The 27,835-nt window shown below is 41.4% G+C and overlaps 1 protein-coding gene across 2 annotated transcripts in view; it reads left to right on the top strand.

The window, feature by feature from the left end:
- The window catches only part of CARMIL1 (capping protein regulator and myosin 1 linker 1), a 135,162-nt gene extending 108,553 nt beyond the window's left edge, over nucleotides 1–26,609 (top strand). For both annotated transcript variants that reach the window (XM_028737553.2, XM_077933226.1), the window contains 8 exons: nucleotides 6,352–6,418; nucleotides 7,165–7,361; nucleotides 7,776–7,882; nucleotides 9,617–10,046; nucleotides 11,834–11,906; nucleotides 17,833–18,066; nucleotides 18,686–18,826; nucleotides 25,561–26,609. In XM_028737553.2, the coding sequence (XP_028593386.2) occupies nucleotides 6,352–6,418; nucleotides 7,165–7,361; nucleotides 7,776–7,882; nucleotides 9,617–10,046; nucleotides 11,834–11,906; nucleotides 17,833–18,066; nucleotides 18,686–18,826; nucleotides 25,561–25,682 (1,371 nt within the window). In that variant the 3' untranslated portion in view covers nucleotides 25,683–26,609. The remainder of the gene's footprint in view (nucleotides 1–6,351; nucleotides 6,419–7,164; nucleotides 7,362–7,775; nucleotides 7,883–9,616; nucleotides 10,047–11,833; nucleotides 11,907–17,832; nucleotides 18,067–18,685; nucleotides 18,827–25,560) is intronic.
- The last annotated feature ends 1,226 nt before the right edge of the window (nucleotides 26,610–27,835 follow it).

Here is a 27,835-nt window from a genome sequence, read left to right as displayed (position 1 = left end):
CACATAGGTTTGGGAGGTTTCTCTGTTTGTTTGTTCATTTATGTTAACTCTGTTAATGGAATTTGAACATAAACCAGAAGAGGATGTCTTCTACCAAGCGTCTATTTCTCCCAGATGTTTGAAATGTAACACTGAACTGTGCTGCAGTACAAAGAATAATAATAATAATAATAATAACTTCAGGTTCAAGGATCTACTGGCCCTTCAGTCATCTGAGCCAGGAACTTACATTATTTCAATTAAAAATCAAGAACCTCAAATGTTTTGAAAGTGCATGAGGTTCTACACTGGAGGTCTTCATGCTCCCCTGCCCCTTTTAGTCATCTTCACCTCTTCAGGGAATAGTAACAAAGCATAAATGAAAGCACAGAGAGAGCTTCCCTGCACCTGATATAAATCTGTTCCCATTTTGCCTTAATGTGAAAGGTTTGTATCTTCTGCTTATCTTTGCTTCAGTATTTTCTGCTTCAGATTTTTTTTTTATTTGCCAAATTTCAGCACTGCTTGCTTCTCCCTACTCTTCTCCCTTGAAACTGCTCTTGCTTTATCTTCTGCCCATTCATATTCTTTTATCTTTCTCTTCTGGCTGCATGGAGACTCTCTGCTGTACAAGTGTAAGTATTTTTGTTTTAAGCTTTGCTGTTTCTTACCTACTTCGTTTTTCTTGCTCCATTTGCTTCTGTAGTGCCTTACTAATCTGTTGGGGGAAATGCCGTACCATCAGTGTGCAGCTATTAGGTGACAATTTGGAAGCGAAGTTGGATTTTACAAGATGTTCCGGCCAGCATAAAGGGTGGCGAATTTGAAATATCCCTCAGAAGACATGAGAACAATACCAAGCATAATGTTCACATAGCACTAGTTAATGGCTAAGAAAATCTCTGGATTCAGTTGTGCATTAATGCTAAGATCAGTTTATTGAAAACAAAGCTTTAAAGGAACAGAAAGTAGGGTTTTCCCAGGGGCAAAACTAGGCTTTATTACACCTGAGTCGAAGATCCAGTTTGGCACACCCCCACCCCCACACATACAGGTGCCCCTCTGGAGACTTCACCCAGGGCAAAAAAAACCTGGCTAGCCCCACTGTAGCTGTGGCACTGGTTTCCCTGTCATAGATTTCAAGGTGACATATTTTCTGTTGCACTGCATTGTCTCTGCTTGGCAAATGCCATTCAAGCATGCAATATTCGTACCTTTGACGGGGAGAGGGAGAAAAGGAAAAGAGACTGGATCTGAGCTGAATGAAAATGCATTCAGCAAGTTTATGTAACAGGAATAGAGCAGAGGCAGCGGAAACAGGGAAACGTTTGTATATAACCTCTTCTGGAGTCATTTCAAGTCTAATTATGCTAAGCAATGGCGTGTAAAGTTTCCCCCTAATACCAAGATTGAAGCTCTCTGTACGTGTTAAAATATAATTTCCACTTCCAGTTATAAGAGGATCTAACAGAAATCCCTACTTTTCCCCTTGGGCAGTGGAAGAATCAATACACTAGGTTTCTGCCAGTTTTTCCTCAGATGCCCACACCCTCTGGCAATTCTACACTTCCATTTCTGTTCTTGATCGTTTGCCAGCCAGGCTATGGTTTCAGGAGGAGCAACAAACACAAGTACTGCAGGTGACATCTGCTATTATAGAGTGGGATACAACAGGTGATACTTTTTGTTAAAACAAAGCAACCAGGAATCTGGAGTGGCGTGCACCACCATTTTGCTTTAGAGTTGGAGTGTAACTTGGATACTTGGAAGGACATGTTTTCTCTCCTGCGCTGCAGGACTTTTCCTTTTCAATTTGTGAAGGTTTGGTTTGCATCACTTTCAGCATACTGTTTCTACTTTTCATGGTCTCTATGAAAAGAGTTACAGTCACATCACACATGCAAATATTTTATCAAAAGTGGTTATGCAGGTGTGGGTAAACCCATATGCATTGCCACCTGTAAAAATCATATACCGTATTTTTCGCCCTATAGGACGCACTTTTTCCCCTCCAAAAATGAAGGGGAAATGTGTGTGCGTCCTATGGGGCGAATGCAGGCTTTCGCTGAAGCCTGGAGAGCGAGAGGCGTCGGTGCGCACCGACCCCTCTCGCTCTCCAGGCTTCAGGAAGCTATCCGCAAGCCTCGCGCGCCCGGCGGGAGGTCCCGCCGGGCGCGTGAGGCTTGGGTGCGGCAGCCTGCAGCCCGAAGCACGGGGCGAGCTGCGGAGCCCGCCCCGTGCTTCGGGCAGATGTCCGCAAGCCTCGCGCACCCGAAAAACTTTATTCCCCCCCCCAAAAAAAACTAGGTGCGTCCTATGGGGCGGTGCGTCCTATGGGGCGAAAAATACAGTATATGTTCTACAATTCCTACATTTGATGGAATATTTGCTATTCATACTGAATCCTGAAAACTGAGCAGACGTGCATTCTCATGCATCCTACATTACACTAGACTAATGTACAGTAGACTAATAATGAAAATATCTTTTAAAATCATACTAATTGGGTTGCCTTTAGGTATGTATGAATGGCGTCTGCTTATCTGTCAATCTTTCTGCGGAACCAAATGCCACTCCAATTCAGCTGTATGGGCAGAACTTTTAAGAAGAATGTCTTAACACAGCTTCCCCCATCCTGGCAGCCTTCAGTTGTTTTGGGTTACAATTCTCAACATCCATGAACATTGGCTAGAGAGGACAGGGGCCGATAGGAGTTGTAGTTCGAAACATTGGAGGGCATCAAGTTGGAGAAGGCTGTCTTAACATATGTAGGTAAAAAATGGCTTGAACATGAGCTTCTGCAGGTACCAAAATGCTAATTAGGTAGAAAATAGATTATCTTGTATACACTTCATTACCATATTCACTCAAAACGTAATAGTTGCCATAGATAGGTAAACACAAGATTCCTCCCTGCTCCATCCCATTTTGCTGAAAACGGAAGAGTTGCCGTTTTCAGCAATCTTCAATTAAGCTTTTAGTATGGCAGCACTGAGCATGTCTTAAAAGATTACTTGCATTCAATTTTACCAACTAAAACTGACCTATTGATTTAAAGTCACCAAGAAAATGCGTAGATGATCTTGTGCCAGAAATTATTAATGAAATAAGTTAGATAAACTGTGCTTTCTTTGTATGGTTGGGACAAACTGATCAGTGTACCAGTGTAACAGTTATTAATTGCTCCAGCCTGGTGGCTGTAGGACACAATCACTGTCTCTGCCTTGCCACTACTCTTAGGTTTAGTCAGTTAGAATAATAATATTGTTTCATGATCCCCACTTCCATAAGCAGTAGAAAGCTCTAGGGGAAGTCTTTTACACTGTCTGGCTTATTGTTGCAAGGCAGTACTGAAGACCTTTGGCATGCTTGGAATGTCTGCTTCTTTATAAATATGCAAGCTGTGCATGAGGGAACATGCCCCCAGATATAGTGCTAATATTTAAGGCAGCATTCAATCCTGCAAAAGCAAACAGTGTGTTTATCAAGCCCTCCTTTTCTTTTTCCTTCATTGACTACAGTCCAACTATCTTAACAACGTTCTTCAATCCTACTCAAAGCAGGTGGAGTGTGTCCAATAGCCACCACCCACCTGCTCAGTTAACTAAGCAGGGATGTTCCTCTCAGTGCCCATTAAAGAAATTGCTTCAATCTAGGCTTTTGTTTAATTATCTGTTTACTTTGCATGGCTTTAACAATATATTGGACATTGTCGTAAATGTAGCGTAATAAGAGCCAGGAAGCTGTAGATCCTGATGACTAGCTGAGACCAGAAGGGGGAATAATCAGAGGCAGGATTCAAGGAGGGTACATGGAGTGAGTGAGTGTGGGGGGGGGTTGGCATGGGAAATATCAGGAAGACAACTGTAAACATAAAATAGCATGTTGTGTTGCATGAATGGAAGGCAGTACAAAAGAAACTCATGTGGAGCAAAGAGGAAAATTTGGGCAGGGGGACTCAGGGCTCTGTGTGCATTTAATCAGACCCTGTTCTCCTTCCTAATTGTTGCACACCAAAGTACCTCAGATTCTAATTAACTGGTTAGCATCATTTAGTTTCTTTTCACTTGTACTTTTTGGTTCAGGAACTGGTTACCCAGACAACAACAAGATAATAGGAATAGGCTCATCAAGCTTACAGAAGAGGTACCCCCACCCCTCACCCTAAATCTGTATCCTTTCCTATTTTGATTCTGTGGCTTTTTTGTGTTTGCCACAGTAGTACGAAGTAAATTATTTTAGGGGTTCCACCTGAAGCTCTTCCCTGTTGAGTACGACTGTTGTTTATAATGAGATTATTCTGATGATGGTGCATACCTGAAGTTCTCAGCAGGATGGGCACAACAATGCCCTTTGATACCCTACTTGTGGTCCTCCCCCTGCCCCTCCCTATTCTTATTGTGTTTGCTCTTTCTTTATTTTTTTTTACTTGAGGGAGTTGGATTCTTTCCTTTGGCTTTTGTTTGTTTAGGGTGTTTTGCCTTCTTTTTTGTCTGTGCTTTATTTGTATTGGGGGGGGGTTGGGGGGAGGGGTGTAGGTAGGCCAAGAACAAACTTAAGCGCAGACTCAGTCCTAGCACTAAGCCAAACTAAGTCACACCACAACAGGAGGACCAGGGGAGGAACAAAGCAACCACAGTTCCTGTTGTGAGTACGCACACCCTCAGACGTTCATACTTAGGTGTGAACTGGCCAGATAAACTTTGTATGAAGTGAAGTGAAGTTTGTTCAACAACTTCTTTCTGTGCTAGCTTTCTCCACTATGACTTACATTTGATTAAAACAAATAATGCATAATTCTACCTAGCAATACTTTCATCGTTCGGCAGTAGTAGCATTTATTTATTTATTTAGCCCAGGGGTCTGCAACCCACGGTTCCGGAGCCGCATGTGGCTCTTTTACACCTTTGCCGCGGCTCCGGGGCGGATACTAGTGAGGGGAGGAGGCACATTGTGCGCCCCAACACTCCCCACTGTGGCGGGCACTGTACTGGCTGTGACGTTGCATGGGGGCGGTGCGTGTGTTAGTCACGCACCGTCCGGACGTCACCATCCCGGTTTTGCGGCTCCCAGTTTTTTCCCCTTCGGAAATGGGTCCAAGTGGCTCTTTTTGTCTTAAAGGTTGCAGACCCCTGATTTAGCCATTTGGAATTTCCGTTCATTATCCCTTCTAATGGCACTGACAGCTGAAAAGGCTCTGGCTAGACTTGAGATTCACCCGTCTGATCCTGCAAGAAAAACTTGAGCAAGATAATCCCCTAGGGCTTCATTTCTCTTTTCAGCTGGTGTGAACAGGTAGATCAACCAAACTGGAGGCTAGATTGTCATATCAAAGAGGAAACTCCCATTCAGAGTTCATTGGGTTCTAGAATGAGTAACAAGTATATTTGTAGGTCCATCGTTTCATTAATTTCTTCTTGGTCTTTACATTCAGGCTTTGATTTATCACTGTGAACTCTACTCTTATTTTTAAAGTAAATAATGTATTCAAGTACAGTGATTCCAAAAGCACAGGTTTTAAGCAAAAGTGTACACAGTGAACTACTAACCAGTTACAGTTGAAACCCTTTATGCTGAGGCTGCCTAATACAATAAGTATTTCATATATTGTTATAACTCATAAAAGATAGAAAGGAAAGTTGTGAATATTGTGGCAAAGGTCAGCTTTGAGTAGAAAACATTAGGTTTATTTTATTGTAGCATTTTAAAACTACAATAAGTCAACCCCCAAAGCGTTGTATAAGGATATCACCAAAATTTGATAAATTCACAAAAACGACACTATGCACAATTTATAGTAAGGAATTTATCTGCTCTCTCTCTCTCTCTCTCTGTGTGTGTGTGTGTGTCTCCTTTCTTTCTTTCTTTCTTTCTTTCTTTCTTTCTTTGTCGGTATAATGCCTAAAAATAGAAAATACCATTCAAAGGTAGCTTGACTAAAAATAACGCTTAGGATAATGCTTCCATTGTTCAATAATAATACTTTTTTGTGAAATCTCAGTAACTTTTTAAAAATCAGATGGCACTATGTGACATTGCTCCTTTTTCAACCACATTTCATCAAATGTGATGAATTTGCACTCATTATAAAGTCTGAACACCAGGTTTGAATGCTTTCCAGCACAATAAATGATCATTATGAATGATTCTGAAGACAGAAAGCTTAATTAACCGTTACGTGATTAACAGATCACTTGATTTCTTATCCAGAATTAAACGAGCTTTGCTTTTGCTCCATCTTTCACAGCTGTGTTGACTTCATAATATGAAGAATATATTCCAGTCTTACTCAGAGCTAACAGCTGCACTGGTACAGCTAACTTTTCTGTCCGCACTTATGGCATTAAGTTTTGCCATCTTTTCGTTCTGCAGATGACTCCTAAGTCTAAAAGGAAGAGTATCCACAGCAGAATGCTGAGGCCTGTATCCAGAGCTTTTGGTAAGTGGTTGTTTCTTTTCACAATTTATTAAGCTACTTCCTTAAGATTTATAAGATTTACCTAAATTGACCTTTATAAGATTTACCGAAATAGACCAGGGTTGGGGAATCTGTGACTCTCCACATGATGATGGACTACAATGAAGGACCCATCCCTGTTCTAGAATATAAACATTATTTGGTCTGATGCTCTCATCTAGCCTTATACAAATTAACAATTCAAAATAGATACTGATGCTCAAGCTTCTTTAGGGGTGTTAGTTGTGCAGGAACCTGTGTCTACAAAAAAAGATGAAATACTTTGATAACTACAGTTCTATATTTAAAGACATTATGAGTGAAGATAGTTTAGATGCTGTAGCCTGGTCATTGTCAAGCTTCAGGCCCTCACAAGGCTTCTCCCTCCCTTCTTCCTTCCCTTATGGACTCTGATCCCCTCATACCCTTTCTGGTTTAAGACATCCTATAGTTCACCATTATATCCAAACCAGAATTGGAAATTATGTGCAAACCATAATTTCCAGTTCTGGATTGCCACAAAAGGGGGAGTGCAGAAAGGGTGGGGTGAAAAAGTAATCCAATCATCAAAGCACGATTTGTCATTATTCCAAACTATTTCAGACGTGTCTGCTTACAAATGCCATTTCCCACTGAGGGGACTTATTGACAGGGTTATGCCTAATGTTAACAAACCTGACCAGAGAAGGAGAGGTTGAAATATAATAAACTTCGAATATTTCTCTTAGAGATGGAGTTTGACTTGGACAAAGCATTGGAAGAAGTTCCCATCCACATAGAAGACCCCCCATTCCTTTCCGGAAGAGTGGACAAACGGACTTCTGGGCTTATGTCAGAGCTGCCTTCCGAGGAAGGGAAAAAACTGGAGCACTTTACAAAACTAAGGCCCAAGAGGAATAAAAAACAACAGCCCACGCAAGCTGCTGTGAGTGAAAATCTTGGTTGTGATATTTTCCTTCATAGGAGAGATAGCTGAGTCAGTAGAGCAAGAGACTCTTAATCTCAGGTTTGTGGGTTCAAGCCCCACATTGGGCAAAAGAGTCCTGCATGGCAGGGGGTTGGACTAGATGACCCTCATAGTCCCATCCAGCTCTACAATTCTAGGATTCTTATTATTCTATTATTTAAATAATGTGCAAGCTTTAAGCCGTGCTTTAAGATTTCTGATAGCCACGTTCAGTCCTGTTTGGTTGCTTATTTTTCTGTCCTCTTGTCAGCACTCTTCATAAGAAAAACTGCTGCTTCTCAAACCCATACGCAGTTCTGGCTTTTGACACTCATAACTGGGAATATAGAACCTCCAGAGGCTTCTGTATTAAGTAAAACTATGTCTTATCAGGTGAGTACGACAGCACCTCAAGATGGCGAACAGAATGGTCTTATGGGAAGAGTGGATGAAGGCGTTGACGAATTTTTCACAAAGAAGGTGACAAAAATGGATTCAAAGTAAGTCCTATTCTTCAGCAAGGTGCAGTAGCTGAAGCTGCTGTAGATATTTGGGGGTGTTTTCTGTCTTTAAAAATTCAAAATAGCAAGTACATTACACTGCACTAATGTAATAGACGTAATTATGCCAATAGTAAGTTAAAGTGACTTATATATGCTAAATACGTCTATATACATATATTTGGGTTTATGTCACCATAGCACCACTTAAGTTCATTAGAATTCTTTATGATTGCAATTTATGCAGAAGAGCCATTCTTTTAGGAAGCTGCCTTATACTGAGACCATTGATGCTCAGCATCTTCCATATTTACTGGCAATGGCTCTCCAGAGTTTGAGGCAAGGAGTCTATTCTAAGCCGCATCTGGAGACACCAGGGATTGAACCTGGGAACTTCTGCATGCGAAACCTATGCTTCACCATATCTTGGTGATGTTCCAGTGCTACATGCCATGGCACAGCACTGCAGGGCATTGTGTAGGATTAAAGAGTGGCATAAGCAAGGGAGGCCGAGGAGGAAGGCAGTGGTGAGGAAAAGCAGACAGTGAAACAAGTGTGCCAAGCAGTACTTAAATGCTGCATTTCCTCTTCAAAGTGGTTTAGGGCAGGAGGGGTGATTTTGTTCACCTGAAGCAATTGCAGGTACAGTGGTACCTCAGGTTACATACACTTCAGGTTACAGACTCCGCCAACCCAGAAATAGTGCTTCAGGTTAAGAACTTTGCTTCAGGATGAGAACAGAAATTGTGCTCCGGCGGCGCGGCAGCAGCAGGAGGCCCCATTAGCTAAAGTGGTGCTTCAGGTTAAGAACAGTTTCAGGTTAAGTACGGACCTCCGGAATGAATTAAGTACTTAACCTGAGGTACCACTGTATTTTGAGGTTGGTATCAAAATTCGGTACCACACAAAACCCTCGTTTCCTTGACTAAACAGAATGTGTTCTAACTTGATTATGCTATTTTATTCATTTTCTTTTTATTTATTCGTTAAATTTTCATAACGCCCTTCGTCATAAGATCTCAGGGTGGTTCACAGAATAAAAATACAAGATAAAAACACAAGTATTAAAGCAAAACAACAAACCACCCCCTTCCCACAGACACATTTAAAAGGCTGTAGAATATTAAAGCAAAACAACAAACCACCCCCTTCCCACAGACACATTTAAAAGGCTGTAGAATATTAACCAGCCAAAGGCCTGGTTGAAGAGGAATGTTTTTGCCTAAAAGTATATAATGAAGGCACCAGGTGAACTTCCCCAGAGAGAGGTATGATAACTCCACATAACTGTGTCTCTGGTAATCTACCAGAGAAGATTGACTTCTCTGGTAATATAAAATGCATTCTTTATTTAGAACCAGCATGACTATGGAATTTAAACAAGGAGAATTTAATACAGTACTGCACCAGACTCCCTTGGGAGATTGTGGACTCTCCTTCCTTGGAGGGCTTTAAGCAGAGGTTGGGTACCCATCTATCATGAATGCTTTATCTGAGATCCCTGCATTGCAGGGGGTGTTGGACTAGTAGACCCTTGAAGACCCTTCCAACTCTACAGTTCTATGATGGCTCAAAACTGTGGTTAGTCAAAATACAACTGAAAGCTTCCAATCTCCTTGTGATCTCACCAGATACGGAGAGCGGAAGCACAAGAGTCTATGTAACACTAAACCGTAGTTCAGCATTATGTCCAAATGAGGCCATTATAGCTTATGTGTCTTTTTCATCTATTAGGAGATCCTCAACAAAAGGCGCGGACACGAATGATTCCGGAGAAGCCACTGATGAAAAGAAGAAAAGAGATTCTCGGAAAAGCGGCTTTCTCAATTTAATCAAATCTAGATCAAAATCTGAACGTCCTCCAACTGTTCTGGTGTCAGAGGACCCCTCAGCACCCAAAGGTGCTGCCAAAGGCCCCACAGCAGACACTGCAAAGAAGGAGGTTAAATCGATTGAACAGAATGGCAACACTGAAAAAAACGAGGAACTGAAAACGCCAGACTCAGTAGAGGAGGGGTCCTCAGAGGATGCCTCAAAGCTTGAGAAGAGTGATAGCAAAGGCAGTCCTCAAGGAGGACGTCGGTATGGGGTGCAAGTGATGGGCAGTGGACTTTTAGCAGAAATGAAAGCCAAGCAGGAGCGCAGAGCGGCATCTGCACAAAAGGTGAGTGATATTTTCATTTTAATGGTCGGAGCAGTTCATTTGAGGGCTTACATGGAGCAACGTAGCTAAATGTTGGCAGCCAGCTTGAGGCATTTGATTCTGACCAAGATATATACTCAATTGGCTTTAGGACTTACTGATTCTATATTTTTGTATTTGTTGTTAAAAAATTAGCATGTTTGTATGTGTTGAGGTGACAGCTGGCTGCTTAAACGTACCTGAGGTAGGAACAAAAACTATAAGGAATTTACTACTTGATGTGCGACCTAGTACAATTCTACTACAATTGTTGGTGAGGAGCAGATGTGTGCTAGATGAAAAGATGGCAAATGTTGGGTGGGGTGGGGGTGTTTTTTGTGTGAATTCGCGGGAACAGTGAAAGATCAGTGAATAGGGGATTAGTCTTCTCTCCAAGCAAATGTTCGGCAGTGGTCTTGCTCCACCTAGTGTTTGAAGAGATTTTAATATTAGCTCTAGGAACAAATGCAGTGCAAATAAGACCAAGTAGCATGGCTTAGTTAGCACTTGAGATGGTTTAAAACAGAACTCTCCAGCAAGCAACGGTAAGACTAATGAGATTTGGGAGATGGTATTGTTTGCAGTTGCTATGAAGTGCAGTTAGATATCAAATAAAATACAGGCGACTTCCCACTTACGTTCCCAGGTATATGAGAAATTGGAATAGATATTATTGGCCTAATCCAACAAATTACAAAATCTGGTGTTGGCTAGAAAGAGTGAAGAAACTCCAACCAAAAAGCTTTTGTGGTGGAGCCTTACCCTCCATGTGCTACATAACAGCCTGATTCTGTATAAGGCAGCTTCTTATGTTCCTAAATGGGATTTAAACTGCTTGAATGGGATTACAATTAAGTTTGCGCACAATGCTACTTTGATATCATCATGGGGAAATGATGTTCTGTTAATAGATTCATTTTTTTTAAATGAAACCGTAAGTATATGGAGGCCAAAAGGAAGGCTGTTCAGAATTCCCACCCCCACCCCCTTGCAGGGTGAAGAAAGCGCAAGAGAAATGCAGGTATGCAACGAGATTGGAATAAATATTTATCCAGCCTTGTTGAATTAATTCCTAACACCTTTATGAATATAGTTAAAAATAAAAATGTGAACCTGCAGTGAAAATAATAAAGCTAGATATAAAAAAGGAGAAAGAAGCACAGCTGATAGGCCAGCTACAAGGATCTCTGGTCTTAATAAATGCCTCTAAAGGCAGAGGTGAACAGGCTGGAGTTCACTAGGGACCAAAAACGATTGTTGAGTAGGCACCAGGTCCACATGTCTAGGAAGGGAGCTCCACCATTCAAATAATTTTTTCCCCAGTGGTCCTTAAGATTCCTGGGCCCCAAGCCATTCATGGTTTCAAAGGCTAAGACACCTATCTCACCACTTTTAGCCCAGAAACATACTGGCAGCCGGTATAGGTATTTTTATACCACCAAAATATATTCTCTTTGGCCAGTCCTTTTTAGCAATTTGGTTGTCCTGTTTTGTACCAATTAGATTTTTCAAACATTCTTCAAAGGCTGCCCAATATAAAATGGACAGAGAGATGTTCTAATTACATGTTTGTTACCCTGGAGTCCTTTGCAAAAAAGAACGGGATATAAATTGAAATAAGAATATGAATATGAATAATGATTGAATTAATAATGACGGGGATGTTGATGATGGAGCCTTGGGAAATGGTGATCTATAAACCAAGTTCAGAGAATCCTGTTAATTTTCAAGGATTCCTTATCATACTTTTCTTTCTTTCTGTTTTAAAGAAACTAGGGAATGATTCAAGAGACTCAACAGATCTCTCGGTGAATTCAGAACGGCTGGATGGAGGTGCTACAGGTGCGTTTCTATTAGTAAAATGCTACTTCATTAACTAGTGTCCACAAGCTTGCTGGTGCCGATCAGTTAGTACAAATGAATGATTAGAGGTAATATCGTTTTTGTGAATGTACTTGATTGTTAGAGTGATTGCAGCCATGCAGACTGAGCCTTATCTGCACAATACCATGGAAATTAGTTTCCATTTCCCCCCTATTCACACCTTGCAAACTACACCTGCTCAAATTCCCTCTGCACAACTGCCCTCTTTTGCATCTGGCCTCCTTGCCACAACCCCCTTTTGAAATCTTGATTTTTTTAAAAAGTGCAGTTATATTATTCATATCCTGTCCAATTTTTACAGGGTAGAGACATGTTACTTATGTTTGTGAAAGCTGACCTACTTTGCTATATTCCTTGACTCCCTCTGTAGGGCAGAATTCTGGTCTGTCTTACATGTAGCTGGTGTCAGTTGCTTAGCAGTTTGCTTCATTTTCATTCCCTACACTGTGGGGAAGCTAACCTAGAATGCTTCCAACAGGGAATGATTAACTAGTAGCATCCTCTACGCCAGGCCTGGAAATCAAGTTCCAGTCAGCAGTGATGGGAACACAGAAGAAAGTGGTTCTAAGAGTGTGCTGTGGATTTGCCCTCCAGCCTTTATAGATCTGCCCCATGAATGCAAATGGAGACGGAAGAAACACATTTCAGTTTTTAAGGAATTTTAGAGTGGAAGACACCTGCTAAGAAGTAGAATAGAACCGATTAGTGCCAGAAATAATGTTCATTTGTCTGTGGATGAAAAAAGGCATTTTTCCATGGTTCCTCACAAAATGTATGTCACTCCTTTAAGGAACTTCAAGGATATAAAATGGCTGCCTGACTTTAACCAATATGTAAAATGTAGCCACTGTCGCTGCTCCTTTGGCTTCCCATCTTCTCTTAACTTCTGAAACATCCTAACTCTGTATTTCCTCTTTTTATTAAATGCAAACAGCCTCATCTGTGTGAAGCACAGTTGGGCAAAGTTTGGCCCTGGTGAATTTCATATCTGTGTCAAGAAGAGGGGCAATTGGGGGAAGCATTTAGCAGAAAGAGAAGAGGTGGTCTTGTTTGTTTTTGGCTGTGGCTGGTATACCAACTATATGATCCCTGACAGATTGGGCTGTATCCAACTAAAACTGGTTGGTCCAACATGTGGCCCCATATGACACACCACCACCCTAGCTCACATCACCTTCCTAAAGCTGGGTAAGGGAGACACTGGGCTTTGAGAAGGAGCTATCAGGGGTCTGACAGGGTCCTAGTGTCCTCCCACCTCCTTCCCAAGCCTAGTTAGTGCTTTCCCAGCTTTGGGGAGGAGATGGGAGAGCTTTGGGACCCTCTCAGAGCCCTCACTCCTTCTTCCCAAAACCAGCACCTCACTTAACGCAGCTTTGGAAAGGCAGCACAAAGACTGGGGTGTATCAAATTTTGAATGCCCCACACACAGCAAGGCAGTGTGTGGCCTGTGAGTTCCATGTTGAAGTATTCTTGTGGCCGACTTGGTATAGAAAGTTGGACCACCTAGAAACAGTTCTGCTAGTGTGGGTACAGGGATCCTTTGACCCTCCAGATGTTGTTGAACTGCAGTCGCCATCATGGTCAATAGCTATGCTTGCTGGGGTTGATGGGAGTTGTAGTTCGGCAACATCTGAAGGGCCAAAAGTTCCTCCTTTGCTAATGCAAGGAGTTTAAGCTGTGCAGTGGAACTTAATGTGGCTTGTCACCTCTCTGTGTGACCTTAAAATCTGTTCTAAGGATTCCTCCAGAGCTGATTTATGCAATTCTCAGGGGGCAGGGAAGTTCTATTGCATGCTTCCAGGGAGAAAATGGTGTCTAAATGACACATGGCCAACTGCACAAACACTTGCTTTGCTCCCTGTATATACAATGTGCATGTGCTAAGATCCCTTTTGGTTTTGACCATATAAGGCCTCTCTTTGAAACAAGCTTAGCTGATGGATATGGGGAGAGGGTTTTGAAGGCAACAGAATATATATTGGAAAGAAAGATGTTACCAGTGGGAAAAGGTGGTCCATATATTTAAATAATTCTGGGAGAGAGAACATTTAGTTCTCACATATCTATCTTACAAGAATGTTTGACTTCCGGGTTGGCGCCAGCGCCGAATGGCGGACTCCCTCCGAGCTCCGGAGGGAGCCTGCTCGGCAGGGGTTGGGTCCCGCCGCGCCGGCGACGCGGGGACCCTCAGAAACCATGGGCGCGGATGCCCATGGACTTGGTGACTCGGCGGGCACCGTTTGCGCCCCCCCGACCCGCGAAGGAGCCTTTTTAAAGGCTCCGGAGCGGGGGATGGGGGGTGGCGTGGTGCTATGAGTCTTCCGCTTCCCCTGCCGAGCGAAGCCGCATGCCATTCGACGGAGAGCGCTGACTTCTTCTTTTGGAAATTTGGACTTAAAATAACAACCCGTGAGTAATCTGGAAATCGGACTTAAAAGGGAAAATGTTTTTTTTTTTTAATTCGGCACGAGCGGGGGAGGCGCAAAAAGGAAGTCAGTCTCCCCCCTATTGTAGACAATTTAAAGCAAGGAATTGACAACTAAGGTCGAGAGAAGAGCTTGCTCTTTTTTATTGATAAAAGCTATTAATTTCACGATGGGAAATTACAAGTAACTGTGCTGGAGGAGAAGAGTGGATGAGCTAAAATGCAACCCCCCCCCCCCCGGGAACCGGGAGAGATCCGTGAGAGTGTCTGGTGAAGAGATATAGAGATTTTGACAGCTGTCAAAGTAGCTGTCAAAGTTGGAGAATAAAAAGAGAACTTTGTTATGAGGACTTTGCTGGTTAGATTTGTTACAATTTGGATATAAATTGTCGAAAACAAGGAATACAAGTTAGCTTGACTTTTGGGTTTGATTTGGAAGGAAACTAAGTTACCATAATCCCCCTAGAGGGGCTTTTGGACATTACAAGAACGGCTGTAAGTGGAAAAATACTCATGGAATGGGACTGGACTATTTTATCTCCTGGGAAAGCTGCAAAAATGAAACATTATTTTGTCTACAGAGGTTTTTACACTAAAGGAGACAATAGATTTATCTATTGAAGAATGGAAGGGACTTGACGTAAGTTTTTGTTCCTGAACAAATAACACCTCTGTAGAGGAACCAGAAGTTTTTGAATTAATATGTTTTTGCAGCGCAACAGGAAAAGAAATTTGAAGAAAGAGAATAAGGGATCCACGACGATTTGGAAGAGAATGAAGGAGGAGCCATATTATTGTAAAAGATCAAGGAAGGCCAAAAGCCTGCTAGGGAGGACATAAAGGAAAACAAGAATTGGACTAAGCTGGAAGTTAGAACATTTGGAACATTCAGACTTAAAAGGATTAAGAAACAGAATTTGAGTTTTACTCTTAAATATAGAGGTCTGGATGGAAGAAAAATGGACTTTCTTGAAATAGAACTTTTTTAAGATTGGGTGTTTGAAGTCAAAGATTACCAAGAAAATTGGCAAAGTGGAGCTGAGAGAGATTTGGACATAGACATGAGGCCTCCAGGCTGATAGCAGTTAGACTGATGGACATTGGGGATCGACACCGGGAAGGGGGGGAGGGAGATTTGGAATCCAAACGGCGTAAAATTATATTTTGAATCTTTTTTAAACTTTTTTAAATCTTTGTGTGTATTAAAAAGGGGAATTCGTGGAAGGGAATTAGGGCCGTCCTTAGGGAGAAAAAAAAAGGAAAATTTAATGTTGAAAGAAGGTATCTTTAAGGGAAAGAGATTATATAAGATGAATTAAATTGAATATTGGGTTAAATATAATAAGTTTTAAATTTGGGGGGGGGGACTTGTGGAATTAATCTAATGGAAATGGAATACAATAGGGGGAGGGGCGGGGAAGTCCTGGAAAGATGTTAATGAAAATAAGGTTTTAAATGTTCTTTTTTTCTTTTTTATGTCTTTTTTTTCTTTTTTATATTTTGGATTTTTTTGGAAACTTCAATAAATATGATTTAAAAAAAATACAAGAATGTTTGAACATATACCAGTATTTCTCAAACACTCTCACAAAAATGTGAATTAAAAATTGGAAGAACATCTTGTTCGCATAGATAATACACTTTTAGCCACAGAATGCATGCACACATGTACAAGTCAAAGTACAAAAACATCTATGTAAGCTAGAAGAACGTCTTGGAAAGTGGCCTGCATCCTGAATCACCTAGCTCTGAATTTAGAAGTAAAATAGCAGGTAGCTGGGCCAAGTTATGAGTTTGGGATATAATGTTCTGCATTAGTTGACTGGCCAAGTAGCTTCAGTAGGATAGCATTATGTTCAGTTATAAAATGCGTAAGTAGAAAAACTTCTTTCTCCATTTGACACAAAAAACCTACAGGTATATTCTCAAGTATATATAGCTTATATATGCTAGGCCAGGGGTCTGCAACCCGCGGCTCCAGAGCCGCATGTGGCTCTTTTACATCTTTGCCGCGGCTCCAGGGCGGATACTAGCGAGGGGAGGTGCATTGTGCGCCCCGACACTCCTCACTGTGGCGGGCGCTGTACTGGCTGTGACGTCGCATGGGGGCGGTGCGTGCATTAGTCACGCACCGTCCCGATGTCACCTTCCCGCCCGCTGTCAGATTGCGGCTCCGGAGATATATTTGTTTTAAATGTCGCAATAGTTTTGTGGCTCCCAGTTGTTGTTTTTTCTTCGGAAACGGGTCCAAGTGGCTCTTTTTGTCTTAAAGGTTGCAGACCCCTGTGCTAGGCTTATATACATACATGTGTATGTATATAAGCCTAGCATATATAAGCTATATATACTTGAGAATAACCAAAGAAAGCATCAGACTTAAGCATCTTTATGTTCCATAGAATTCAGTAAGTGAATTAACATGATTAAGGAATTCCAGGGTGGTAATTCATAGGCCATTGTATTTTATAGAACTGTGAAATGCATCCACCCCAAAACAACCTTCAAGATATTTGTATGATTAGCCATCCTAGATTGAATGGTGGGTGAATCAAGATCCCTTGACTTTACTGATGGATTTTGGCTCTTTCTCTGTTGACCTGTCTGGACACCAGTCTTCAGGGCAGCTCCTCAGCCATTTTCACAGACTTGCACTGACATAAGGGCTGGATCTACATTGATCTTCTGAACGCTATTAAATATAACACTCTAGAAAGCTTAATGGCAGTTTTCCATTGCCGGTGGCTCACTGCTCTGTTGGTCACATTTTCACAACACCTTTTTAACATTATAAATGACGAGAGTAGATCTGCCCAAGGTCCATTGAGATATTTTGGGGCTTTCTAAGCCTCAGCCCAGTTTCTCTCTGCCTCACAAAGCTTTCTGTTGGAGCACACAGCTGTTTCCAGACCTCAGAGAATAATAGGGTGGTGGTGATATTTTCTGACAGTAAAGGAGTAAGTATTCTATACTCACACACTCTCCATATCATCAGGCTTGTGTCTAATGCTCAGGTGTTCCTCTATGGAAACTGACTATATCAGATTATCCCACTCATTCCCTCATGTCTTACAGTCGTCAACCTGGGCCCCATTGAGGAGCCAACCATGTACCCTACATCCTGCTTAAAGTGCTAATGACCAGGAGAATCAAGCCAGTTTCTAAAGTCAGAGTAGTGATATATCGGCCCAAACCATTCCAGGAATCTGGGCACATTCTCCTTCTAAAGCTTCCACAGAGATGGAAAATCTATTGGATGTCTCACTGATATTGCTTGTCAATGACTATATTCACATTGGTCAGAAAAGAGGACACTTGGGGAAAGTAGCAGCTTTTATTTTTCCTGAGTAACTTTCAGTCCACACACATCCCTCTGTGTTTTTCTCTGCACCTACGGAGGCTAGAAACTTTTTAATACGCTGCACCCCTGGTCTCAATGTTCGCTGGGTCCTTTTGTTTCAGTTACCAAGCTCCACCAGTCTTCTCCAGAGAACCGATTTGCCCTGAGTAAAGGTGACTCTATTGTAACCTCATCAGAGAAAATCACAAAGGCTGAACCAAAGACAGAAGTTGGGGCGAGGACACGAAGTTCTTCCAGCACACCTACCAGCCCAAAGCCTCCACTCCAAGCAGTAAAGCCCAGCCTAGCAGGACGGCCAACAGTTCCTCAGAAGCCACGATCTGCCTCTCGGACTGGTGAGAAGCCTCTTTACACTACGCTAGCATTAGCACAATGGCTTATATGTGGAAAAATCAATAGTTAAATACCGAAGAGAAAATAAGATAATGGTTATTATTTTGTTCGGCGGCATTTTTCAATTGTTCTCTGCTAATCCTGACTAATCTTTTAAATGCTAGAAATGGGATTGCAATGGTAAATTATAAAAGAGAATGAGATATTCCCATAAACACTGAGGTACTAATTTGTAGCCTTTGCATTATAGTACTGCCCTAAAGGTCTCAAAGATTACTACATTCTTCTTGTGTCTGATTAGGCAAATTGTTTCCCCACATTTCTGAATATTGAAATGCAGATTTTTAAAAACTTTTTTGAGGCTTTGTTGGAACGTATTTAAACAACTTCTTAGGCCCTTCTATTCTGCTTTATTGCCACGTAGCCCTTCAGCACTTTCATTTCTTCCAGCTTACCCACTTTGGAGAGGAGATACTTAGCTTTGAAGCTGTTCCTCCTCTATCATGCTTTCAAAAACTAAATCAGTACATTTGGGTGGGTTGGTTGTGTGAGGGTTTATGTGAACAAATTTCCTAGATGCTGTTGACTGATTTTTTCTGTGTGCACACTGTGTTTCCACAGAGGATATCCCAGAGTCTCCATCTGGTCCAGGTTCCCCTAAAACTGCTCTTCTTCCCCCCATTCTGAAGAGGGTTCCTTCTGATAAAGAAAAAGATGGACAGAGCAGCCCCAAACCAGCTGTCAGATCTCTTTCACACGAAGGTGAGAATGCTAGTATATTTCTCCAGCCCCGCCCCCCTTTTGTATAATTCAGGGGTCAGAAAACTTTTTCAGCAGGGGGCCGGTCCACTGTCCCTCAGACCTTGTGGGGGGCTGGACTATATTTGGGGGGGGATGAATTCCTATACCCCACAAATAACCCAGAGATGCATTTTAAATAAAAGGGCACATTCTACTCATGTAAAAACACACTAATTCCTGGACAATCCGCTGTCCGGATGTAGAAGGCAATTGGGCCGGATCTGGCCCCCGGGCCTTAATTTGCCTACCCATGGTATAATTGTTCATGTCCTCAGCTATTGGAAGTCAATTTGCAAAGTTCCTGATTCTGAATACGACCTTAATGTCTGGTCATAATAATGTGTTAATTTACCTATATTATGTGTTCTAATTGCATGCACGCACACGCCTCGCCCTTCTGCAGGGGTTGTTTCCATTCTAGCCCATGGTGCTAATTATATCTCCCATTATCTTTTGTGTTATCTGCAGCCTCCATCATTTCCTTCTCGGTCATAGGGCCAAGCTAGGCAGGAGACTAATGTTAAATGCATCTTTGCATTTAACATGCAGGGTTTTCAAAACAATTCAGCTAGCATTCTCCGGAGGGGCTGGTAGTTACTGTGGCAGCAGGAGGCATGAAGACTGAATTTAATCCTGCTGCAGCCCTGCAGAAAATGCTACCTCTGAAGCTGATATTTCCCTGGGCATCAAATGCAGATTTCTTCCCAATTTGTGGGGAAGGATTTTCCTCAGGACCTCAGCATGCAAGGGCAAGGTTAAATTGCCCCTCCTCATCTGTTGTTATCCTGGTAAATATCACTCCCACTGCCTAAGCAGTATTCACATTTCTAAAAACTTGTGCATTAGATACAAAGAATCCTTTTGTGTACTATCTGCTTTGACCCAGAGAACTCCTGTCATTGGCGGGCAGAAGTCGAATCTCAATACAGATTGCACTTAGGTGCTGCTTCTGGTTGGCCATTGTGAGAAGAGGGAGGTGGACTTGATGGTCCATTCGCCTGTTCTAGCAGACTCTTCATATGTTCTTTCATTAAAAAAGCTCTACAGTGCTCCATCTGCTGAGTAAGGGAGGTATGGTGATGCTCACAGACATTTCACACATTGCAAAGAGGGAAAACTGGATTTTTCATTCATTCATTCATTTTATTTGTGTCCCGCTTACACACCCACACCCACCCACCCACACCCACACACCCACACCCACACACCTCATGCTCAAAGCAGCTTACAACAAAGAAAACAGGAGTGCATTTCAAACAAACACTGCAAAACAACTCCAAAATAACGTAGCAAAACATTAGCAAATATAACAACATAAAAAACCTACATTTCAATATTATAAATGTAACAAGATTACTGAAACAAGGTGCAGCATCCAGTAGCAAAAATAACAAGGGAGCTCCAAGGTTTTGCCTTAGTCCTAGAAACACACCTCCTATGACGTTGTTCATAGGCCGTCTCCTGCAGCAGCAGCTGCTTATAAGCTTCTTATAAGGCTTCCAAGAGCAAGGGGTGGGGTAACGGAAAACACCCCTCCCATGAATTTTGACCACATGTTCAGCCCCTATAGAAACCTGCAGTCCATCCCAGCTCCCTGGCAAGTATGAAGTGTACGATTAGAACATTTTAGGTGTATTGCTATTATTACCTCTTGGTATATGTTAGGGCTGGTTAAAAGCCATATCCTCCTGTTCCCTTTTTTAAAGTTACACTTCTGTTTGTGCAACCTATACTTCTGTGTTATGTCTGGCTCCCATTTCACGCTCGCCCCTGTAACTTTATTATTATTCATTTTATTTATTCCCCACTTTTCACCGTAACACCCTCAGATTTTTAAAAAGCAGCATTGAAAACAGTTCAAAACAAATGTACGTGGACCAACACACTTAGTTAATTGGTTCCTTTACCAGTAAATCATTGACACAATTTGCTTGGCAAAAATGATGAAATAATGCCATCTTATTTTCTCTCTCTCTTTTGTGTATTGTTGTGTTACTAAGCATGCAAAATATCAGGATATGTAAAGCATGACATTTTCATTATTAGGGCTGTTAAATTGTATAATATAAACAAATAAGGCTAAGAATGCTGCTGATTGAGCTAATCAGGCTTCAAAATCTGAAATAATTTGCCTCGGTCATTTACTGCAGTGAGTGATACAAGTGCCTTGCGGGGGCTGCAGATTAAAGGGGCAGGAAATGTTTGCAACTCTGCAATGGGTACAACAGTCACATCCTTCATATGGGTTCGGGTAGTAGTACATAGGTCTTTGTCCTATGCAGTTTGGCATCAGTTGTTGCCTGCTGTAGAAATCTCCAAGTGTAATATTAATCCAGTTCATTTCTGACCAAGTAGCGTATCTCTAGAAAGGGAATGTCCTTATGAGAGCCTCTTGCTTCTGCAGGGAAGGCTGGTTCAGTAAGAAACATTGGGCTGGTTTGCATGTCACACTAAGCGGGAACATATGAGTGTGTAGACTCCTGGGGAGGAGATAGCCGTCCCTTTGCTCTCCCCAGTTCTTTTGCTGCTGCACAGTACTGAGCTAAGTCATGGCTTGGCTTAGCATCTAGTCCAAACTTCTGCCTATTGGTTTAGCTGGCCAGTTAGATTCAATTCTCCATCGCTGCACTAAGTCAAGCTGCTGCTTAGCTCAGCAAAACAACAAGAGAAGAACAAAGAGGCCACAATCTCCTCACCAGGAGCCCTGATACCTGCCCTAAGCCATGGTTTGGCTTAGTATGACATGCCAACCAGCCCATTGGCTTAACATTTGGTCACATTCTCAAGAATCAACAGCACTCTCAATTCTCCATGCTATAAACTCAAAATGTAAACAGTCCTCAGTGTAACTGCTCAGCCGTTTGATTATGCCTAGTGATTAAGCACCTGTCCCTTTGAAGAGCTGTACCTAGAAAATTAAATACAGTATTTACAAGTTGAGCTTGAAGTTCATTAGTGTCAGTTACAATACATCCCTTCTGAAACCTTTAGTCAACTTAATAGGTATTTTTGTTCAGTGCTTTCCTTTCTCAGGTTTATGCTTAAGGAACAGTACAGCAATTCTGGTAACTCTCCTCTGTATAAAGCATACTAAGTGCTTTAATATTTAATTCCATATATATATTTGTAAAACCTCATTAAGTGGTTTGATTCTCAAAATTTGAGGCTGGAATCCTATTACCTAGAACAGGGGTCTGCAACCTTTAAGACAAAAAGAGCCACTTGGACCGAAGAAAAAAACTGGGAGCCGCAAAACCATTGTGACATTTAAAACAGTGGGGAATGTCGGGGCACACAATGCACCTCCTCCCCTCGCTAGTATCCGCCCCAGAGCCACGGCAAAGGTGTAAAAGAGCCACATGCGGCTCCGGAGCCACGGGTTGCTGACCCCTGACCTAGAAGTACGCCCCACTGAGCATAGTAGGATATATTTATGTGTAAACATGCTAAAGGTTTGCCACATGCTAGACGTAGGAATGCCATAGGGTCAGAGGCATTCCAGGGTCTCTCCTTTCCCTATTCCCCCCCCCCCCCCGGGGCCAGAAAACAGGGCTGTGTGGGCATTTTTTTACCTGAAGCAACTCCTGGCAAAGTTGAAATTGTGAAATCCATTGCGCCATCCATCAAGGAGCAGTATTTCCTAGCATCATTAGACCTACTGGAGACTTAGCTACACATCCTAATAAAGCTCTCATGCCTGAAGTACCTGTGTTTTCATTCATTTTATTCATTTGTATTTATTTAAATATTTATATTTAATAATAATAAATATTTATTTATAAACTGTGCTTTCACGTACAACGGTATGCAGACTGAAAACATAGTATTGCAGTAAAAACAGTTATCACGGGCACTTCCGTATAGATCAGTGCCAAAGATGACCTCTGCTGGATCAAGCCAAAAGGCTCATCTAGACCAGCATCCTATTCCCACCGTGACTAATCAATGCCTGAGCACAACAGCACCCTCCCCATTTGTGATTCCCAGCCAACTGGTGTTCAGAATCATGCTTCTTTTAATCCTGCCTTAATGATACCTTGATCCAATCTAGTTCCTGATTTAAGAGACATCAGGACAGCCCAGCTCAGCTTGGACAGCTCCTCAGAACTACAGCTTTGTAGCAAATCTAGAAAAGAGCTAACTGGAATTAGTGTTCTAGGAACTGTACGTTGGAGAAATTGTCCATTTATTCCCACCCTCTGCTTCTTGTTCCTTAACCACCTACTGATCCACAAGAGGATGTTTCCTCTTATTCCATGACTGATAAACTTACTCAGGAGTCTTTGGTGAGGTACTTTATGAAAGCATTTTCAAAGTACACAGTGTCAACTGGATCTCCTCTGTGTGCTCATTGACACTCTCAGAGATCTCTAATAGGTTAGTGAGACAGGACCTACTCTTTAGAAGCCCTGCTGGTTCTGCTTTAGCAAGATTTGTTCTTCTGTATGCATGGTAATTCTGCATTTAAACCTCCCACCAGCTCCCCTTTAGTTCCCTTCATAAAACTGTTGTTCTCCTGGCCACCTTCCAGTCCTCGGGTATAAGAGCTGATCTTAAGGGCATGTGATGTTTTTGTTAGAAGATCTGCAAATTCACATTTGAATTCCTTAAGAATTCTTCTGTGGATGGCATCCAGACCTAGTGATGTTTCAGTTTTTAATTTGGCCATTGTCACCACTATGTGCCTCAGTTCCTCAGACTTCCTTCCTGAGAAAGTTAGTTTCTGAAAATGAACTCTAATGTGCAGTATCAATTTTAGAGACAGTTACCTGTTCCTCACAGGGTAGCAGTCTTAATGAATAGCAAATATATATATATATATATCTGACGTGAAAATATTTCTTTTCCAACTACATTATTCATTTTTGTATGTTAGGAAGTACTTCTCATCCCTGCAGGTTTTTAAATGCTGTGTTGAACAAAAGCACTGCAGCAAAAAAGTTCGATCTTTTACCTATTCAGTGCTGAAATAAATGGGCCTTATATCACCAAATTACCATGTTTTGCAGCTCAGCAATCAAACCTTTAAATCTGATTTTTAGTTTTTTTTAAAAACGGGTTTTCACCCATTCTCTTCTTTTCTCTCAGAATTCTTAGTCTTACATTTAGTTTTCCAGTGAGTATGTTTTCACATTGATAATGAATAGAGTGGAATTGTCTTTTTGGTGAATTCTGAATAATAGGAAACAAGCAGATGTGCTCACTTGCCAAACATGCAGGAATTTCTTCTGTGTTGAGAATATGCCTCATTCCATATGTGACTCATCAGAGCTTTAAAGAGAATGAGAGCAATTTCAGTTATTATCTTAGGGAAGGATTATTGGTATAATTGTTGACCTGTGCATAGTCAAGCACATTGTTCTTTATAATGCATTCCACATAACATGCATTCTGCTGTGGGCGAAAAAAAGGAGGCAACAATTTGCTCTAATCTCCTGCGTTATACTTACCCACTTTTTGCCTATGATGAAATGAGTTTGACAATGTGTGCAATATAAGAAGATTGCATTGGAAGTCAAAAGCAAACCATTTCTCTCCTTGGGAGATAAAATTGTACAGCAACAACAACTTGGCGGCTTGGTAAGGCTAGTTGTAGATTTTATATATGATTAAAAACTACCAATATCTTGTCTTTTTAAACAGATGTTAAGTATTGCTGTGTTCATTTATTATAAAAGCTGCTGCTACATTTACAATGTAAACAAGTTCTCATAGGTTTTGGTTTGGTTTAAATTAATGTATTTCTGCCACCTTCTGTTGGTTTCAAGTTAGTGTTTCCACTTGCATAGTAATGAGGTAATTTCTGCTCTCCAATCATGGAAAAGTTACACATGGATCCCTTTCTGGTCAAGAAGTACCAAACTATTGAAAAGCACTACAGCCATGGCTTCTTTGGGTTTGATAGGGCCCCATGTGCAGGGCCTAACTTGATTTGTGCCGCTTTGAAAGTGCCTGTCCTCTGAGTGAGCTTTCCACTCAGGAAAATGTGACAGTTCCTGTCAATGTTGATTGTGCCCTGCCATACAGTGGTGCCTCGCAAGACGAAAAGAATCCGTTCCGCGAGTCTCTTTGTCTTGCGGTTTTTTCGTCTTGCGAAGCAAGCCCATTAGCGGATTAGCGGATTAGCGCTATTAGCGGCTTAGTGGTCTTAGCGGATCAGCTGATAAGCGGCTTAGCGGATCAGCTGATAAGCGGCTTAGCGATCAGCTGTTAAGCGGCTTAGCGGATCAGCTGTTTAGCGGCTTAGCGGATCACCTGTTTAGCAGCTTGGCGGCTTGGGGAAAGGGGGGGGGAGGGAAAAAACCCTGCAGGAACTCGCAAGACATTTTCGTCTTGCGAAGCAAGCCCATAGGAAATTCGTTTTGCGAAGCACCTCCAAAACGGAAAACCCTTTCGTCTAGCGGGTTTTCCATCTTGCGAGGCATTCGTCTTGCGGGGCACCACTGTACATGATAACTGTGGAAATCCTGCCACTATCTGTGATATCCTTTGGATGTTGGCCATATCTTACTATTTTAACCAGCTTCTATTTGGAACGTAGGATATGAGCTTTTGAGTTACACAGAACTCTAATCAATGAACAATTTGGAGCAACAGAGCAGATATCGGGGTCATAGTGAATAGCTCTGGGGTCATAGCAAATGAAGATGTCCACTCCTCAACTTGCCAACTCAACATTCTGTCTTCTGATACAGGTCCAAAGAGAAGCCCAGGACACCAGGAGCAGAAACAGAGGTCTTTAAGTAAAGATGGCCAGCAGGGAAGCAAGTCCAGTGACTCTGGTGAAGAAGCTGACAAAGATTTTATTTTTGTTTAGTTGGTTGGTTGTGTGTTTGGCAGTGCTCTTTTGTAACAATAAGGGTACCGCTTATCCCTCTTTTTGATCAGTTACTCTCCTTTTATAGAGGAGCATTTGGAAATGGGGGGGTGGGGAGTGTCGGTGATTGCACTGGTAACTGAACTTCATGACTCTGATCCTTTGTTTTTTCCTGATCTGTACGATTCCAGACATTCCCTTTCACGCCTTTGCAAAAGCCAGCAACTTTTTCATGTCTTCTACTTGAATTTCTCTGAAGCAGCTATAAAAATAATGCCTTGCTTTGCGGGGCTTTGCGGGAGGAAACCCCAAGCAAAGGAACTGGACAATTTCTTACACTAACCCACACTGTACAGCATGAGAGGTGTTGTACTGCTGAATGTAAATGTGTCAAACTTGCACGCAACTTACTTTATAAATATATTCTTGCTGAATGCAATTGCACATTGTAATTATATCAACAGAGCACACTAATAAAATAATTTGTATAAATAATATATATTAGATGCTTGGATATGATTTTTACATTCTCCTTTGGGAGACCTTTTTTCTCGTTTGTTGTACTGTATATAAGAACACAATATCCTACATTTTGTGTACTGTTCTAAAGCACAAAACAACAACCCAGAATTACTAATAACTTGATATGCTTCCATATCCATAAGTAAATGTTTGTTGTTGATTGGAATGCGGGCAATGGACATTTTATTACTGTTGGTATTTTCTAGAGGGCACCTTGGGGGGTCAGTCTGCATTCGCTCTAGCTTCTAACATGTACTTTTGAAAGAAAAGTAGATTCTTGTCTGTAAAAGCAATCTTTCATTTTTTTTCTTTGCATATTTCACAGGCATCTGCTTATAATACACGCTGAAGGGAGTTTATTCATAATGTATATTTGTACCAATAAAAATGATTTTACAACTGGAATTTGAATTTCTAATTTTAAAGAAATAATCTCTCGAAGCCTTTGTATATTTATAAATTATAAATCTATAGTTCCATACTCCAGTACATTTTTTTCAAACCCTAAATATAGGCAAACTTAGCATTTAAATTATTTCAAATCATTTTTGTACATAATGTAGCAAGTAACTTCATGTGGACAAAAAAAAACTTCATTATTTTATTTTTAAAGTCAATCATTTCTTCTGAATGTAACATTGCAGAATATGAGGCATATTGCTGCAAAACAACACATCATCTTTACACAATTCTATTGTGATGCGTTCTGTATGTTTCTGCCAGTGACAGATTTTTTGCCAGACAGATTTTTTTCCACATCTACCTTTCTCTGTCACCAAGGGATAAAACACCGATGTGTATCTGTTCATTAATTGGTTTGCTTAACCAACAGTAACAAAAAATGTTCTGTTACTGTTAACCAAATATCAAAACTAATGGAGGCTAAATTAAGAAAAGTTGGTCATATCAGGCGTGCCTTGGTTTAAGAGGGGAGGGCTCTGTGTGCAGGGCTGCCCTGGCCTTAGTTAAAAGGCATGTTACATGCAAATGAGAGTAGTGAATCCACAGCATATTTTTTTTAAAAAATGAAAAATATTCCTGCCATTTTGAGTGGAAAAACGAGTGATGCTTAACCCTTTCCTGCTCAGCACTGCCCCTTTGCATTGCTTCCTCCATGCAAGGCCCCAGTATGTAATATCCTTTTAGAAATAGACATCTGCAATTGCATAAAGAGGGATAGCTTTGGCAAAGGATAGGGAGAGTTTTTAAATATCATATCCTTCTCTGCTAAAAAATGTAGCATCCTAAAATTACTTTAAAAAATAAAAATAAAGACTGTTCAGACAGTTACGTGTAACATGGTTTGCCCTCAAGACAAGCCCTTACCTTAGAGGACTACTGCCAAGCTTCTCTTTCAGCCTATAATATACAGCGAATGAAGTAATTCAACACGTAAGAAGGCAGAGGTCAACTCTACCATTATTTAATCTATTATGCGACAACCATTATTATTAGTATAAGTGGGTTCTATGAAAATAAATGGGATCAAGTGAACCAGAAAGGTAAGGTTAAATATTCGAAACGTTAATCTTTTCCTCTACAATAATCGTTTAGGTAATATTATTTCAGGAAGGTTGTTCGTAACCATATCTGGTGAGCAGAGCGAAGTGACCCTGGGTTTTTCCATCTTC

Source organism: Podarcis muralis, chromosome 8 (assembly GCF_964188315.1).
Source record: "Podarcis muralis chromosome 8, rPodMur119.hap1.1, whole genome shotgun sequence".
In the NCBI taxonomy this organism is placed as follows: domain Eukaryota; kingdom Metazoa; phylum Chordata; class Lepidosauria; order Squamata; family Lacertidae; genus Podarcis; species Podarcis muralis.
This window is presented reverse-complemented; position numbering and strand designations above follow the sequence as displayed.